The sequence below is a fragment of the Lutjanus erythropterus genome, chromosome 16 (assembly GCF_056507025.1).
Source record: "Lutjanus erythropterus isolate fLutEry1 chromosome 16, fLutEry1.hap2, whole genome shotgun sequence".
NCBI lineage: Eukaryota > Metazoa > Chordata > Actinopteri > Lutjaniformes > Lutjanidae > Lutjanus > Lutjanus erythropterus.
Genome location: NC_139332.1, coordinates 12,766,535 through 12,784,597, shown reverse-complemented (window position 1 = coordinate 12,784,597; position 18,063 = coordinate 12,766,535). Strand labels below are relative to the sequence as shown.

At 37.3% G+C, this 18,063-nt stretch overlaps 2 protein-coding genes across 2 annotated transcripts; both read left to right on the top strand.

The window, feature by feature from the left end:
- Nucleotides 1–470: 470 nt before the first annotated feature.
- Nucleotides 471–7,737, top strand: pef1 (penta-EF-hand domain containing 1). Its single transcript, XM_084738564.1, has 5 exons — nt 471–628; nt 2,507–2,726; nt 5,026–5,181; nt 6,238–6,381; nt 7,313–7,737. Exons 1-5 carry the CDS (start codon nt 608–610, stop codon nt 7,540–7,542), a joined length of 771 nt encoding a protein of 256 aa, XP_084594690.1. The 5' UTR covers nt 471–607; the 3' UTR covers nt 7,543–7,737.
- A 7,300-nt stretch (nt 7,738–15,037) lies between these two features.
- smim12 (small integral membrane protein 12) lies at nt 15,038–17,878 on the top strand. The gene is made up of 2 exons (XM_084738929.1): nt 15,038–15,116; nt 17,029–17,878. The coding sequence occupies exon 2, from the start codon at nt 17,057–17,059 to the stop codon at nt 17,327–17,329; it is 273 nt and encodes a 90-aa protein (XP_084595055.1). The 5' UTR covers nt 15,038–15,116; nt 17,029–17,056; the 3' UTR covers nt 17,330–17,878.
- Nucleotides 17,879–18,063: the final 185 nt, after the last annotated feature.

Here is an 18,063-nt window from a genome sequence, read left to right as displayed (position 1 = left end):
CTTGTTTTCGATTGTTACACACAGATGCGAAAACAATTAACAGGAAGAGAGAAATAGATAAATACAACTAAAAAACAATTACAACAAAGCTAAACAAGTATAAATGGTGGGGAAAAAAAGCAATAAACATCAAACTATTATGTGCATAAAAGTAGGTGAAAACTAGGCTAAGGCTACATTATATGCATATATTCATGTCCATGAATCATCACAGTCATGGTAATAGTATGAAATAATTATAACAATGTAAAGTTTAGCAGTAGGGAGGAGGATGATATATAGTCTGAATATCCTTATAGTAAAGTATTTTAACAATAAAATAAAAGTAAATCCCTGAGTCCGAACTCAGACTGTCAGTAAACCCTGTGTTTGTTAAAGGATTACACAGTGAGTGAGTAACTCACTCAGCATTCATGAGAGTGACCGTCACAGTGATTCATAGTTTTGTTGTGTCGTAGTCACTTTTCCACTCTGCCGTCCAATCAGAGCCAGAGTACGCGGGTGCGGTTTTGACAGACCCGGAAATGCACCAATAGCTGACGTGAGTTTGACGGCGCCGCATCCGCCTTCACCGCTGCCTTGTTGAAGGAAGTAAAGTCTGTCAAACATGAGTTTCCACTACGGACAGGTATCGAAATAATGTTTCTGTGTTATGTCTATGTTATTTAGAACAACATGTTAATATTGCTAAAAGCCGTCTTTATCTGTGTTTTTGACTTGGTGTAACGTAACTAATGGTTTATGTCCACGACACACAAGTAACGTTGGTCATTCATGTGTCTGATACAATGTAGCTTAACTGTTGCTATCAGACAGTAACATTCAGTAGCTGATGTAGCGGTGTGTTGTGCTGATATTAATCTAAATTGCGCCAGTATCACTGGAGTTATGGTTATTGTATAGTACATAACAACATATAACTGTTGTAGAATTCCAGTTTTTTAAAATTATTGTTTATTCGTTTGAGAGTCTGTGTACAGTGTTGGGACGCAGTGAATTAGCTTACATGTAATTCAGCAAGTAGTTTAACTACATTTAACAGTAGCTTGCTGGTAGTTCAGCTACATTCATAGTTATTTATGAAGTTAAATTCCTTCCTCCCTATTCTTGCTGTAGTTAACAAATCAAACTACAAACAATTTGGGGTCCTATGAGAAAATAATGTTTTCCTTTTATGACCCAAAATTGCTTCTCTGCTGACTGATGGACATTATATACAAAACACCCACGTAGTTATTATATCCACATTACCGATAATTATTTATCATTGTGTTAATATTTTGTGAAAGTACGAGTAGTCATCCCTACAATATTGTCACAGTACAATATTAATAAATATTGGTATCAAGGTATTTGGTCAAAAATGATTTTAAAAGTGATGTTTGATTTTGTGTATTCCCAGCACCCATACTTATTTTATCACCTTAACCACTTCCTTTGGAGTATGAGACATGTTAAGCCACGACCTACATCAATCAATAATTACAGATATCAATAGATATGAAGTTTCACCATCGTTATTGATTTTTTCAGCTGTATCGCCCAGGTCTACTGTCAGTATGTTATAGTTTGTAGTTTTTTAGAAGTCCTCTAATTAAAGGTAATAATACCCCACTGTAAAGACATTCTATTTCAAGTCATGTATTCCAACTTTTGAACTAGTAAAGTACAGAAGTAGTATCAACAAAATGTTAAAGTTTAAAAATACAAGTACTAACAATGACCTGCTCTAGAGAACTGCTGGAATATTATTTTTGGTGCATTAATCTGTAAGCAGCATTAAAACTTTGAACGGAGCTAATTTTGTGTACTTTGTATCCTGGGTAGCTTCATATGTAACAATATAAAGTAATCACATTTTGTAAGCAAAATCTTAATCTGCAGGCAGCCACCAGATAAATGTAGCGGTGTAAAAAGAATAAAGACCCTTTGAAATATAGTTGAGTCAAAAGTAGAAGAAAATGGATATACTCAAGTGAAGTACAAGTACCTCAAATTTGAAGTTAAGCCCAGTGTAGTGCTGCAACTAACGACTATTTTCATTATTGATTAATCTGCCAACTACTTTTGTGATTAACTGATGAATCGTTTAGGTTATAAAAATGTTAAAAGATGCTCATCACATTTTCCTAGAGCCCAAAGTGTCATCTTCAGTTGCTTCTTTTAACAGTCCAAAATGTAAAGAATCTTCATTTATTATAAATGATAAAGAAAAACAGCAAATCCTCACGTTTAAGAAGCCGGAACCAGCAAAAGGTTATTTTGCTGAAAAAATGACTGAAATTATTAGTTGATTATCAAAATAGTTGGTCAGTAATCTTCTTTCAATTAACTAATTCTTGCAGCTCTAGTCTGTGGTACAAAGAATTTAATACTTCTAAATTTTCATGCTTATTTTTTCTTTAATCTCACAAGAGGCTCCATCTTGACACACACAGCACATTTATTCCTTCCCTTTACTCCTGTATTTATCATACATGCTCAGTGAACTTGTCCATCACTGCAGGGCTATCCAGGAGGAGGCAACCCACCACCAGGTGCTCCATATGGGGGAGGCAGTGGTCCCTATGGGCAACACCCCCCAGGAGGTCCTTATGGAGGCGGCTATGGAGTGCCAGGTCAAGGAGGGCAGTATGGGCCTGGACCACGGGGCGCCCCCGGCGGGCCTTATGGGGGTTATGGCGGACAACCTCATTTAGGAAATTATGGACACCATGCTCCTGCAGGTAGGCTGAGACCGCAGCTGCTTTAGCTTCTGCACTGCCTTTGCTTCTGGGATTTGTACAGGCGTATGCTGAACACCGGGAGGCTGCAGATAGGCTCTCGTTCCTTCTTCATCGCGTCTCCCTCCTTGACTCTCTGGTGGGATGATGGATAGAAAATGACTTGCGTTCCCAGACAGTCATGTAGAGACAGGGTTCAGTTAGTGCCCCTCAGCAGGATTACACGGCTGGAGTGATGACTCTGGTAATATTGAGTGAGGGCTAAACAGAGTAAGAGACAGATGGGCAAAGAGTGTGTCGTGTGTGTGTGTATACTGTATGTGTGTGTGTGTGATTACACTATTTCCTGAGTCTAAGTCAGTACTTGATAGTGTATGTTGTTATCATCCCCACAGGGACAGAATCCATCAGGGTCTGGCCTGAAGTGTCACCTGTCCCTCTCTCTCCATTCATTTTTCTGACAATCAGCCCTCCTACCACTCCTCCCCTCGTCTCGCACACCATATTTTCTAATACTTCATTTCTCTTCCTCCACGTGCTCATGTAATGGCTTCTTGCCCTGATGCTATCTCCCTCTCACTCACTTTTCCTGAACCCTTGACCCAGCAGTGACCTCTTTTTTCCACAACCTGCACCTTTTAAAACCAGTGAGCATGTATAAGTAAGGTTAAGGTTGGAAAGGTATTCTTTTGCAGAGTACCAACTGTGATTCACTATTCCTGACTTTTGACGTGTGTTTTCCCTCACTGGAAGATTGTACAGTATTTTAATGAAATAATTAAGTATAATTTACACAAACCTGTATTTCCGACTTGATGAAACATAATTGAACTGTAATGTTCTTTTCTCTTTTCCACACATGCTTCCAACAAGTAACATGTTAATCAAACCCGAGGTATAGGGTAGGGCTGCTGAAAAAAATTCAGACCGGTTTGATCTAATCTGACCTGAGAAAATATTGTTATTCCATTGCATGATGCCTTTTGAGATCTGCCACACACATCAGAAACATATCCTCTGATAGGTCGTCATAGTCAGTCCAAGCATCATTGGATTGCCAAACCATGCTAGCAACAATTATAATAATAATAACAACTTCATTTATATAGCATCTTTAATAATCTGAGTATACAAAGTGCTTTGACAGGCAAAGCAAAAGCAGGATACCCGGGAGGCAATATAACAACACAAAGCCAAACAGTGAGGGCAAACAAAAACAAGACAGAACTGAGGTCAAATGAAAACACAAAGCGGAACACAGATATGCACAAATATAGTAGAAAAAGGGAAAATGATAAAAGATTGTAGAATAATGAAGACGAGAGAAAAAACATTTAAGTATAAGTAGATAGGAATAACAAGAATTTAAAAAAAAAAGTAAAACAGTTACTACTTTTTCAACACAGAAGAATGGATAAATAATCACAGAAAACATTCAGGGTTGGGAAGATTTCAGAACCTCGAACTGATCAAACTCTGGGAGTTTATTTTTATGTGTGTGTCATTACACCAAAAATCCATAATAACTTTTGAGCATATTGCAATTAAAGTGGTCTAAGAGAAAACTAAACTTTTGCACCTCCTCTGGTTTCAGGCTTTAGCAAAACTAGCCTGTGATGGGAGACACTGGCCAATCACAAGAAGCGATGTTAGAGAAAGACAGGTGATAGCTGAGTCTCATTCCCAGCTCATCAAATACAAACACTATAGGTTGGCGGCTCAGACCCCAAAATGTTGATATTTGAGTATAGTTCATGCTACAGTTGTTGTATACAGCACTGTTTTCCAAACCAGTGCCTTCCAGACACCATATCCCAAAGATTGAGTCAAGCACAGATGTATTATTTTTTATGATCAAGTTTGTGCTTGACAGAGGCAGCACAGTTTCAACTGTCAGGCAGTAGAGAAGTCCGTTTCTTCATCTCTCAATAAATAAATAATTATTTTGCTTTAGAACGAGGCAGCTGCTTCATTTAGAAGAAGAGTCTTTTTCTTCACTCTTTTACTTTTTCTCCCCCCCTCACACACACACACTCACACCCACATCTGTTATTCCTCAAAGTCTGGGATCTTCAGTGAAATAATAACTGGTAGAAAAAGTAAGGATGGGAAATAATAAAGAGAATAAATCAAACTAGTTGGCTCAGACAGATTGAAGAAGAAGAGGAAGGAAACAGTAACAGAAACGAGAGCATGCTAAGAAAACAATCTTCTACTGATGGGCATCTTCAAAGTCAGTCTGAACCCCCACTCTTTCTTTTCTTCACCATCCAATTACCACTCTTATATTTCCTCTCTGCAGGTAACACCCCTCCTGGAGTAAACCCAGAGGCGTACCAGTGGTTCCAGACTGTTGACACAGACCATAGCGGCTTCATCAACCTGAAGGAGCTGAAGCAGGCACTTGTCAACTCCAACTGGTCTTCTTTTAATGATGAGACCTGCCTCATGATGCTCAGTAAGTCACTCAAAGCATTGATGCATTAAGAGCTTTAGCAGTCTTTCTTGATGAAAAAAAAACACACACAAAGGGCCTCATGCAGGAAACATCATATGAACAGATTTCCTCATATTTATCTGTAACCATGATTTTTTCTGATTTTGTTCGTACCCACTGATTTTTTGCATTCACCAATGTTTTCTTACTTTGGCCCTTCTCTTAGGTAAGAAGAGAACATTTTACACTTGAGAGCTCTCTCACTACTCTTAAGTTTAAATTAGTGCTATCAATCAATTAAAATATTTAATCGCGATTAATCGCATGCCTGTCTGTAGTTAATCGCGATTAATCACAAATTAATCGCACATTTTTATTCGTTTAAAATGTACCTTAAAGGGATATTTTTCAAGTGTTTAAAATGTAATTCAAGTGTAACTTTATTAAAATAAATATATTAAACAAAAACAATTATAAATATTGTACAGAAACCCTCAAAGGCACTGCATTTGGCATAAAACATATGTTCAAATAATGACATGACAAACCCAAGTCCATCAAACCCATACTGAGCTGCTCAATTTAACATTAAGGCCAAAACACACTAAAAGGAAAAGGTTACCATTTATATGCATTTATTTATTTCTTTAGTATTATTACTGTTGATAATGGTTTATTTCTTGAATAAAATATTAGGTTGGTTTTTACTTGAGGAGGCCCCTAAATCTGTCAGACTTTTAAACAGCAATCTCCTGTGTTTCTACAAAGAGAAAATTAGGCAGCCAGGAATCCTCCTAAAAAATGACTGAGTCATGTTTGTCTTGATGTCTGTTAGCTGGTGCCAGTCTCGCTGCATTCCAGTTGTCTTTGCCAGCCAGTGACTAATGTGTCCCATTATCATAATGAGAAATGTGTGACTCCTGTGTGCTGCTTACTTATAGATAATACAAGGAGAGGATCCATGGTGATGGACGATGGGCTTGTTGGAAACAGACAGAAAATGCACTTCACATTTGTGCTCTGTTTCGCAAGAATAACTGAAGGAAAGTGTCTTGTTTGTTTTGTGTTTCCTGTTAGACATGTTTGACAAGACGCGGTCGGGTCGAATGGACCTGTTTGGCTTTTCAGCACTCTGGGACTTCATGCAGCGGTGGAGAGTGCTCTTTCAGCAGTATGACAGAGACCGCTCAGGCTGCATCAGCAGCATGGAGCTACAGCAAGGTATCCCTGTTTGTTTCTGTGTGTGTGTCAAAAATGCTACGTTTGGAAAACAAAAATGACCATGACCGGGCCAGTTGGTGCATTCAATCTCATGCCAGTCTTTTAAAATTCAGATTCAGCCGACTTTATTGATCCAAGAAGGGCAATTCACTTGTAGCTTACCCAGTCCAGACACACCACTTAAAACTCACAGACAAAGTCAAAGTAGTTATGTCAGAGACAGCAGCTCAACATGCATGGGTTAATACAAGGAAACAACAAGCAGCAGTAAATAATAATAAATAAAATTAAGCATTGTGTTGTTGTTCATATAATTACCTAGTATTAGTATTTTCACAATAGCAAAATTTTAAATTTGACCATATTGCCAACTTTAGTAACATGATACTCAACACCAAACCAGTACTTGAGACTGGACACAGCTGACACTCTGCAGAACCACAGTGTACAATATACATGCAATACATGTAGTGCTATCTCAACTTTCATTTTTTCAAAATTATGAGAGCAACTTGCTAATCTATACTTATTTATTGTGTCAAATGTTAATATATTATGCATCATAGATCTGTTCTGCACGAGGCCCATGTATTATTCTAGAATAGTTCCAAAACTACAAGCTACAAGGTCCAATTATCTCGGAGCGTTCTTCCATAATACCATTTAGGCTATTCTTGTCCATCTCAGACAACTGCTGGAACATATAAATAAATAGATTTAAAGTTTTCTAACTTTCTCATTTATGAAAAAGTTATGAGTTCAATGAATGATTGATAAAATTTACATGAAGTAGCATCACAGACACCAAAGAAGTTAAACTTCCGCATTAAATAAAAAATTAAGACCAAACCAAAACCAAAGACTTCCAGCACAGAAACAAAACTGAATTCACATCGTGGTTCTCTGTCCTCCGTCTGTCTCCTCTCCACAGCCCTTGCTCAGATGGGCTACAACTTGAGTCCCCAGTTTTCCGAGACATTGGTGCAGCGCTTCTCCGTTCGAGGCGGACGACCCGGCATCCACCTGGACCGCTTCATCCAGGTGTGCACCCAGCTCCAGACCATGACGCAGGTCTTCAGGGAGAGAGACACGGCCATGACGGGCAACATCCGCCTCAACTATGAGGACTTCCTGTCTGGGGCCATCACCAGGCTCATGTGAGACTCATTCCACTGACAGTCCCACTGCACTGTGGATTCACAGGATCATTCCATGTTCACATCATGTTTTGTTCAGTTTGTAATTCTTTCCCTTAAGTGCCCTAACCTGTTGGTACATATGCAGTGAACCAGCGAGTACATATTATTCCACGGCTTGTTGCTGTATGTAGATAAAATCTTACACCATGCACCTGAATGAGTTCCACTATGGCTATAATGAAGATAGAAAAGCTCAAAGGGATAGTTTGGATTATTTGATGTGGATTTGTTTGAGGTACTTGATAGTGAGTGTATTACCTAAATTAGATGCCGGTCAGCCCTCCTCCAGTTAGGAGAAGCAGAGAGGAGCACCAGCATGGAAGCTAAGCCATTTACTGCAGTGGATGGGTTCAGCAGCAAAACATATATTATTCACTTAAAAAAGGTCCACCTAAAAAAACACAGCAAAATTAGTTTAAGTATATGCTATATTTAGAATATTTTCACCACTTCACTTTGCTGTCAGACAGCCTTTTCTGACTAGAAACTGCTGTTATACAAGTCAAATATTGCTGTTCAAACCAACCAGATTCCATGGGTGAAATCAGTGATTTTACTTCACAGAACACCAGTTGTGGGTTCAACGCCACCTCAATCTGTTAATTAGTTTGTGTTATTGTGTGACTTCTGTGTTTAAAAAAGATAGTTTGGAATCACCAAAATGACACAATAACACAAACAAACTAACAGATTGAGGCAGCGGTAGAACAGCAACTCCCATGTTCTGCAGGGTAAAAATACTGATTCTGTCTATGGAGTTTGGTTGGTTTGGAGAGAGTAGTATTTGGCACATATAACAGCAGTTTCCCATCAGAAAAAGCTGTCTGACAGCAAAGTAAATTGATGAAAATATTATAAATATAGCGTATATTTATTATTATTATTATTATTATCTTTTTTTTTTTTTTTTTTTGGAGAACTGCTTTTATGTGGCTTAAATGCCTTCTGATGCTGATCTTGTCCACAGCAGTTCATTGCTTAGCTTGCACGCTGGTGCTCCTCTCTGCTTCTACTAACTGGGAAGGTGTCAACCGCCATCTGCTGTAGGTGATACTCTGACTATTGTTAAGTACCTCATACGCTCCAAACTATGTCTTTAACTTTCACCAGGGGGTCAGGAGGGAAGGGATTGGGGCTGTTACATCAGTCATCATGTACTGCAGGTCACTTGAACAGTCATAAACTTACCAGAGATGCCTTGGTGACAGTTAGCAGGTCTCTTGGTCTCACACTTAATTATGAATTATTATGAATATTATGACTGAAAAACAAGAGGGTGCTTGTTTACACGTTTTTAGTTCGTTGACTGTGAACCCAACAACCCCAGTCCTCCTACAGAAGAGTTTGATTCTGCTGAACTGAAAATTCATCTCTTGTGACTTTTTCCTACATGCAGCATTAACATGTTCCCATGCGATCAAAACTCATTTAAATTCCCTTTTAAAGGAGTATTCATCATTTCCAGCGGGTATTCCCATGCAATGGTTGCACATTCTATTTAACATTGAATTGTATTGCAGTGTGTGTAATTAAGCAAAAAAAGGGGCCACATTCTATAATATCAAAATTATACTATCTCCTCTCACACTTGGTGGGATGTTTTCCTTAAAGCTCTGTAACTAATTGATTTTGACTGTTCAGAAAAAATGAGCTTATTATCATTTTGGCTAATTTACACTGCTGTGAGCCAGGATCCACTATAAACAACAACAGTTATCTGTGGCCAAAAGATAAGTGACCCAGAAGCACTGATGAGTGGGAGGGAGGAGATCCACTGATTGTGGGGCCAGTACTTCAACACGCCACTGTTAACATGCCAAAATGGTTTGTAATGCCAAACACAAATAAATGCTTTTGTATCACATTTTGATGTTTTCATTTTCTTGACTGACAACCATTCACACCAATGAAAAAATACTCTCTCTATGTTCTTAACAGTTTTCAATACCAAAAAGGCTGGGATGCTAAAATGTAAATAAAAACAGATCAAACCGTTTTTTATTTATATGCAACTGAATACAGTAGAATGACAAGATTTAATACTCAAACTGATTAACTTCATTGTTTTTCGTAAGTATACACTCATTAATTTGATGCCTGGAAGACTGGAAAAGTTGTGAAATGCTGAAAAACACCAGTTTGGAACATTCCACAGGTAAAGAGGTCACAGGTGACGGTATCGTGACTGGGTATTAAAGTGGCATCATCGAAAGGCTCAGTTGTTCACAAGCATGGGGAAAGTTTGTCACCGCTTTGTAAAAGTACACAGGTTTTGGAGCAACTTCTGCTGCTATCCAGGCGACATCTTTTTCAGAGATGTCCCTGCTTATTTCAGCAAGACATCGCCAAGCCACATTCTGTGTTTGTTACAGCAGTGTGCCTTCATAGTAAAAGATTTTGGCGACTGTAGTATCTCAAGCAAGAATGGGAAAAAAATTCACTTTCAAAGCTTCAACAATTAGCAGTGGTGAACAATAATGAAGTACATTTACCTGAGTCCTGTACTTAAGTACATTTTTTGAGCATTTGTACTTTACTTGAGTATTTGTTTATTTGGAAACTTCTGACTTTCACTCCACTACATTTCAAAAACAAATATTGTACTTTTGACTCCACTACATTTCTAGGAACGTAACTGGTTACTTTTAGAGCGAGCATGTTGACGGCAGCAGAAAGACTAAATTAAATCTAAAGATGTTATTATAATCAGAAAAAGAAAAATATTTCCAGCTACACTTTTGATGTTGGATTGTTTTTATTGGGGTGAACAATACCACATAATGAATGTATATATGGTGATTACCACTTTAGTGTCAATATGACACATCTGGCACTTTTGTAAAATGAGCCTCCATACAGTTCCATGAGATTGGAATGTTTTTCATGGTCTAAAAGTGAGAAAACACTAATTTTGAGTACTTAAATGGAGGAAAGTAACTCCAAGATGCATATTTTTATCCCTGCAAAAGTGTAGTTGTGTTTTCTCTTTAATAGCAGTCATGGATAGCAAAAATCCTTGTGACCTTTGACCTCAAAATGCCCAAAATCAGTCATTTGTTTCTCCCTTTGTAGGGCAGGTTGGCCGCACAAAAGAGCAAAAGAGTCCGTGTCTTCTCCTTCCACATCTGGCGCTTCTCTCTCTCACCATCTGTTCCTCTGCTTGATCACAGTCTGTGTCAAGAGTCCTCCTGCTTCTCCTTCCAAATCAGAGGCAATCCATCAAATTCTCCTGTGCCTCTTTTTTTTTTTTTTTTCGGTCATATCACAACCTCCGTCTCCTCCTTACCCCTCTCCCTCCATCATAATCTGAAGCTAAACTTAGCTCTCCCAGGTCCTTAAGCACGCTTTGTGTCACATTCTCGCCGCCCTCTGATCTGTTGATGTGTCACCTGAACATGGATGTGGTTTAGTGTCTGGACTGCTTTCAAAACTGTGACTTCAGGGACTTAAAAGTGCAGCCAAAAGTGCACTGTGCTTGAAGGTTTCAGCCTATAGAGAGACCTTTTTTGGCTTCTGTGATCTAGCAGTGATTTAACCTAAGTCCTGATTGTCATTTCCAGTGTAATGAGGAAATTTCCCACCACTGACCATGCCTGACATCTGTAATTAACTCAGGCAAATAGAGCAGGTCTACGGGGCTTCAGTTAGCGAGGGTGTGATGCTCCACTCTGTCAGCCCCACTTTGTGATTTGGATTGATACAACAGTCGTATTTTTACATAAAAATCTTGGCTAGCGCAGCTCTAAATCTCATTTGCTAATAAACAGGAGCTGATGAAATAATCCTGGCACGGCTGAGGTAGCTGGTAAAGCAGAACTGGCACTAGTAATGTTGTTTTCCCGCAGGGGATGAGCACATTTCACTTTATCTGACAGGACTGATCAAATGCCAGTTCTGGCAACTACAAGATGGACAGCACAGAGGGAGGTACTGCTTAAAAGAATCATTTCGAAGCATGAAACATAATCACCCACATAGAATCTGTTAATCACAATAAATACACACTGTAAAAAAAAAAAAGTTAAGAAAACTCAATTTTAACAGCAACTGCTTTTAATAGATTTTTGTCATTTGAATCAAACTCAAACTCTTAAGCTGTGAATTAAACTAAATCAAGTCTTTTGTTGAGATTATTTACTTTTCTTATTTAGATTAATTTCTTATTTGATTCATTTTTGAGAAGGAACCTCTTTAAACATAAATCAGAGACCCTTAGTGGGATTCTCTTAATATTCTTTATTCTAGTCACTTTTTTCCTAAATGATTTGTTAGGATCACAACCCGATCAGTCACACACTTCATCTGCCCCGTTATTTCAGAGACTTCAAATTCTCATTGATTATGATATTAATATTTTTCAAATACTTTTAAGTGAAGGGAATATTCCCGAGCAGTTCACAACTTATTTTACAGCTGATTCAGTTACATTCACTTAACTCGTAAATCAACAGCTCTTCATCTTCCTAAATTTCTTACTTGTAGAGGTCAATTTTCAATCAGATTAGGGGAACTAAACTATGGAATGATTTATTAATTTATTTATTTATTTGAGTTCTTAACTATATACTGTGAAAGCTTTTTTTCAAAACTTAAAATTTTGAGATGGGCTCAAGACTCGCAGTTTTCTCAGCTTTTTTGTTTTACAGTGCAGCAGTCATTTTCAAGTAATAATAATATTTTAAAAAAATCAAGATATAACTCAGTTTGTTTTTTTTTTTACTTTCTTCTTCAGCACAAATGACCAATGAGTCTGAACTGGTCATTGCTCCATGACAGGACGCATTCCAAACACTATAGATCAGCCCTGCGCACTGCATTGGTAGAGTTTTATGGAAAACTTTTGTGCCTGGGAGCTGAAATATCAGCGTCATCAATCATGTAGAGATTTGCAAAGAACACTTACCGATTCACAACCCAGAAACTACAGGAGCAGAGAGGAATATTCTCTTCCCCCTCTAGTCAGCTGTGCAATTTATGGCTTCCTGCTGGGTGACCAAAATTTACACAATCTCTATGCATCCCTCATAAACCGTTAAAGTAAACAAAAGCGAAAGCTTCTAAAACTGTTTGTGTCTCATACCAAGCCTCTGAAAGTGTCCCTGTCTCTATATGCCACAATAAGCTGTTAAAAATGAAAACTATCTCTGCTCTTGAGGGGTTTGTCATCGAAGAGGGGGATATCACGCCTTGTCAGCGCATCACACAATGCTGGTGACAGATCTGTCAGCCTTTCAGGAGTGTTTCTTGAAAGGAGGACTTTGTGCAAGAACGCCATCAATGTTTGAACACAGCAAAAATGATATTTTTATGGCTCCAGTCATTGGGCCATAGAAGGGACAAACATCCATCACGTATTTTATGTAAGAACACAGCTCCCTTTGACCATACAGTCAAAAAAGGGTTTTTTAGAGTATTTAATGATAAAGTATTTAATAGTTCTACAGCTTATTTGATTAAAATGCAACATATTCTGGTGGGAAAATGGTTGTTTTAGTTGTCAAAGGATACACAAACCTGACCTCTAGTTTCTGTTGCAGTGATTCCATATTCTATTGATCATCTTAAATTGAATGTATGTATTTTTATGTATTGTGAGTGAAGTAAGTATTTTAATGTACTGTCTGTTAAGTCTATTTTCAACAAGGTTTAAACATATGATAAATTTGCCTTGGTGATCTTGGTCCACAACAATAAACATCGAACGAAAAATATAAAGATAAAACAAAGTTTATATTTAGAAGACCTTTTCAGTGACCTTCAACGCCCCAAGGGCAAATGTTCAGCAGCATTAGGACAAGTAGCACAGAGAGTTAGAACCAAACATGAAAATAATGGTGGTTAAGAACAGAAAATAATATTACATGAGGGCAGTGGTGGACAAAGTACTCAACCCCAGTACTTGAGTCAAAGTATAGATACTCCTGGTCAAATATTACTCAACTACAAGTGAAAGTTGCTCAGTCAAAATTTTACTTGAGTTAAAGTACTAGAATTCTTGCTTTTAAAAATACTTAAGTATTCAAAAGTACATATTTTTTAAAATATTGAAGTATTCAAACTACATTTTCTAATATCAATACATGCTGTATTGTTTTCATGATGCATTTACAGAAGCTTGTAACTCTCTGAAACCATCTAATGATGCACTGATGCTTGTAGAACCACTCTGCTACACAAAGTCTATAGAAACACCTATAAAAACTTCAGCAGAGAAATACAATCAAAAACAAAAAGGACAGTTATTGTCATTTTCTGATGTAACTGTATTAAAATCACATCATAACATTAGATTGAAGATAACTGTAAGAAGTTCTCCAAGTCTGTTAAATAACAGATTTCTTTCTGTCCTCAGAGGCAGTATATATACATTAATTATGTGGTATTTTTCATCCCGATAAAAACAATCCAACTTTAAAAGCTACCTGGAATAATGAATAATTATAATAACATCTTGAGATTTAATTTTGTCTTTCTCCTGCTTTCACCATTACTGCTTTTTGTTTGAACGAAAGAGGGAGAGCTTGCTTGTGTTTGTTAGTGCGCCTGGACGTATTTCTGCTTTTACATCAATCCCATTTGAGAGGAGCTACTGTGATTGGTTTCCTTTTGTGAGGAACACAGCATGTGACCAATTGCATTTTAGAAAAGAAAAAAAACACCAACAGCTGATTTCAAAGCTTAGTCGAAAAGTAACAACAACCTTCCTAGAAATGTAGCAGAGTCAAAAGTACAATATTTGTCTTTGAAATGTAGTGGAGTGAAAGTAAAAAAAAAACAAATACTCAAGTAAAGTACAGATACTCAAAAAATGTACTTAAGTACAGTACTCAAGTAAATGTACTTCACTACTATCCACCACTGAATAAGGGAAACTAAAACTGATAACTATTCAAGCTAAATCCAAAAGTCAAGCAACAGACAAATTAAAGCCAACACTGCAGTACAGTCTAAGAGTTAAATGATAGTGAATAAAGTTGCAGAACACACACATTTAAAATAAAAAAAGGTTTTAACTAATTATTCCTGCCTTCCACATAATTATTTCATCTGATTCTTCTGTAATTACATGAAATATATCAGCTGACATTCTTTGAACAGCATACGCAAGACATAAAAACAAAGAGGCATTAGGTTTTAGTCAAAGCTTCATGAAAGAATGGCTCATTGAATTTCAAATCCTTATTCATACAGTAAGGATTTCTTCATTTTTGCAGTAATAATACTGTGAAAATTACATAAATTTGTTACAGTGTATATTTACTCTAGTACCAACCACTGTAAGCACCTATAATAGTAGTAGATTCCCTTTGTGTTTTCTAAAACAATAAACAAAATGTAAATGCCTGTTTTGCCGTTCCTAATCTCGATGTAGTGCTCCTTGTTCACCACTAGGCGGCGGTAAAACACCGAGAAAACGCAGGTAAAACCCTCTTGGTTACAGGAAAGCGAGGCTCATCAGCCAATCACGTTTAACCAGGAAGGTTACAGACGGAAACTGCGTTGATGCACTGCGGCAACAGCGTGCTAACGCTAAAGGTGAGTGAAGACTAATGAAGTAAACCAATGTCTATCAGATTATTAGAGCGATAAAGAAACATTGACTATTATTTCATATTTAGAGATGCCGTGTCAAGTCAGTTAGAGTCCTGTTCACCGCCTGAGTTTGTTTATATTCACGCTTGACTGACACCATGCCAAACTTCATAACAAATTTTACCATTTAATATTTATTACTTCAGTAAAAAGTAAACCATACGGTGTCAGACATAAGTAAATGTTGTTTCCGAATCTATAAGAAGCGCTTTTCAGTTCGGCATGAATGCAGCAAACACATACACTGAAATTACCAGGAAATTTTGACATGTAAACATTTATCCACATCTAAATTCCCTCGAAAAAAACGTTAGGATGGCTAATTTGATTACCGTTAATTTCGCGAGGCTAACTTAACATTGACTTTGTGTTTCAGCTGTTCACATTGAAGAAACTGTCTAATCCTTCACATTGATTCTGCCATCAGTTGTGTATATAGTGTATTTATTGTTGGTTGGACAAAATGTGAGGAGGGCATGAGAAGGACAGACAGGCCTTTGTCTGCTGTCAGCCTAACTGACGTATAGCATGAGTAAGTTATCATACCTGTATGGTTCCGGTCCATTTCAGACATCTGATATCACCACGTTTTAGAGAAAATACCGCAGAATTGTTTTCATGTTTATTCCCTGAGTGTTTTGATTTGATGATTTAACATGTGAAAAGCACTTTTTGTTTAATCACCAAATTCAACTTTGAACCACAATGGGAACCAGCTGAGTAATATTTATAATATGCTTGAATTGTTCTTCACTTGTCCTTCCCACTATAATACTGTAACACTTGATAGTAAGGTTACATGAGTTATTGCATGAAAAAGCATACATTCATTCATGTTATTCTCCATAAACTGTCAGTAATGTACAACAATTACCAGTAACTCAGGCATGCCGCGAACATGTTTCAATTGTCACAGTTTCTGAGTTATTAATGATGTGCATGTTTTCTTCATCAATATGTATGCAGGGCAAAAAACTGACCAGTCAGTCAGTTAGGAAAAGAAAACTTTTACATATCATGTATGCAACAAATGGTTAAGGCGTGTGATTTCACATTTATGCCACCATTGATCAAACTATTATAAAGACAGATAGGTCAGCACTTTTTATGTAATCACTCAGCAATCATGATGAATGATATACCTTAGTTTTTTTGCTTAGTTGTTGTAATACATATTCTTCTTGCTTATAGTTATAAAATGTGACATGTCTGTATTACAATGTCTAAAAACACATAACTTGTTATATATTTTGTTGAGTTGTGTACTTGAATTGTCCCAAATGTTTACAGCAACGTTCAAGCCCACAAAAATACAGAATTTATTCAAGTTAATGGTGCATTTGATAGTACATGAAGTACTACATGAATGAATTCATGCAGTTAGTCATATATAAATTCATGATCATTCTTGTACCATTACTAGGGCTGCACAATTAATATATATATATATTTTTGAAATGGTACATGGCACTTTGCAATTTTCAAATCGCAGGAGGTGGAACATTTTTTCAAAGAAAACTTTTAAATTAATACATTTCTTGAGGCATAGGTGTCCTGTCCTACAAATCAGATTCTACAGACTTAAAAAAAAACACCTTAATTTAAGACAGATTCCTGAAAAAAAACACACCATAGTCTTTTTAACATGTTTTTCAATCTAAATAAGAATGATGTAAAAATGATAATTACCTCTAATATCACAACTGCCTATCAGACAAAATAATCGCAAACAGATTTCCTTTTTATACTTTTCAAAATTGTTCAGCCCTAACCATTACTATTACGTGCTACCTAATTACCCTTTAATGTAAACTAAAATGTACTCACCACTTCAGTATTTTTTCCCCTTGTGTAGCACCTCAGAGCCAAAGCGGTGTGCAGTCATGTGGCCTGTGGTTTGGACAGCGTTACGGACCTATGCCCCTTACGTCACCTTCCCCGTGGCCTTTGTGGTGGGAGCGGTGGGCTATCACCTGGAGTGGTTTGTCAGGGGGACCCCTAAACCTCGCGAGGAGAAGAGCATCCTAGAGCTGAGGGAGGAGAGGAAGCTGCAGGAACAAGTGGGCATGGACAGCACCCAGGTGCTCAGCCTGAAAGAGAGACTGGAGTTCACACCCAGAGCGGCTCTGAACAGGAACCGATCCGAAAAGAGCTAACCCGTGTTGGCGTGAGAGACTCGCGTTTGCACTTTGTCAGCAGGAGGGATGTGTATTGGGAGCAACAATCAGCCACACATCCTCAGTCTTGGCCACCCAGAAGCATGTGTTAATATCAGCTACTTTTTTGGAAGCTAGAAGATTATTTAAATACATCGATTTGATCTTTAATCAAATCAAATATAGCTCATATGTGCTGTATGTGATTCTGTGACCTTCTCTTGATGTTGCACATGCCTGATCATGCTTTGAGCAGGAGTCTGTGATTATAACACCTTAAATATGGAATGTGGGTGTCCAAGCTTCAAACTGATGACAGGATTTGACAGTAATTGTTCATTTTCTGTTTATTTAAATCAGTTGTGAGTACTACGACACAAATGGGTCACACTTTTTATTAAGGGACTTATAATAAGTGTTAATATGGGATAAGGCTCTAAGATGCTTACTGTCATGAATAAGACTACATAAGTGTTAACAGTAGCATAATCAGTTTATTGTTAGATTAAAAGACATTTACAAGCAGGCTTATAAGAAACTTGTTAGCCTAACAGTTTATACAGTGCTTTAGAATGTGAATAAAAGCCTAATGAGTTTCTTATAATTGTTTATATTTATTAGCAGTTAACTATGCACTTAATAACAGTTAACTAATGCATTTTGGTGGAATTGGATCTAAAGTGTGGACAGTGTTAATTAGTTAATTAATCCCTTATTATGCATTATGCACTTAG

Coding starts and splice junctions, on each gene's coding strand:
- pef1 (XM_084738564.1), top strand. CDS start 608: ATGAGTTTCCACTACGGACAG. Junction 2,727..5,025: donor TGGACACCATGCTCCTGCAG/GTAGGCTGAGAC, acceptor TCCTCTCTGCAG/GTAACACCCCTCCTGGAGTA. Junction 5,182..6,237: donor GACCTGCCTCATGATGCTCA/GTAAGTCACTCA, acceptor GTTTCCTGTTAG/ACATGTTTGACAAGACGCGG.
- smim12 (XM_084738929.1), top strand. CDS start 17,057: ATGTGGCCTGTGGTTTGGACAGCGTTACGGACCTATGCCCCTTACGTC.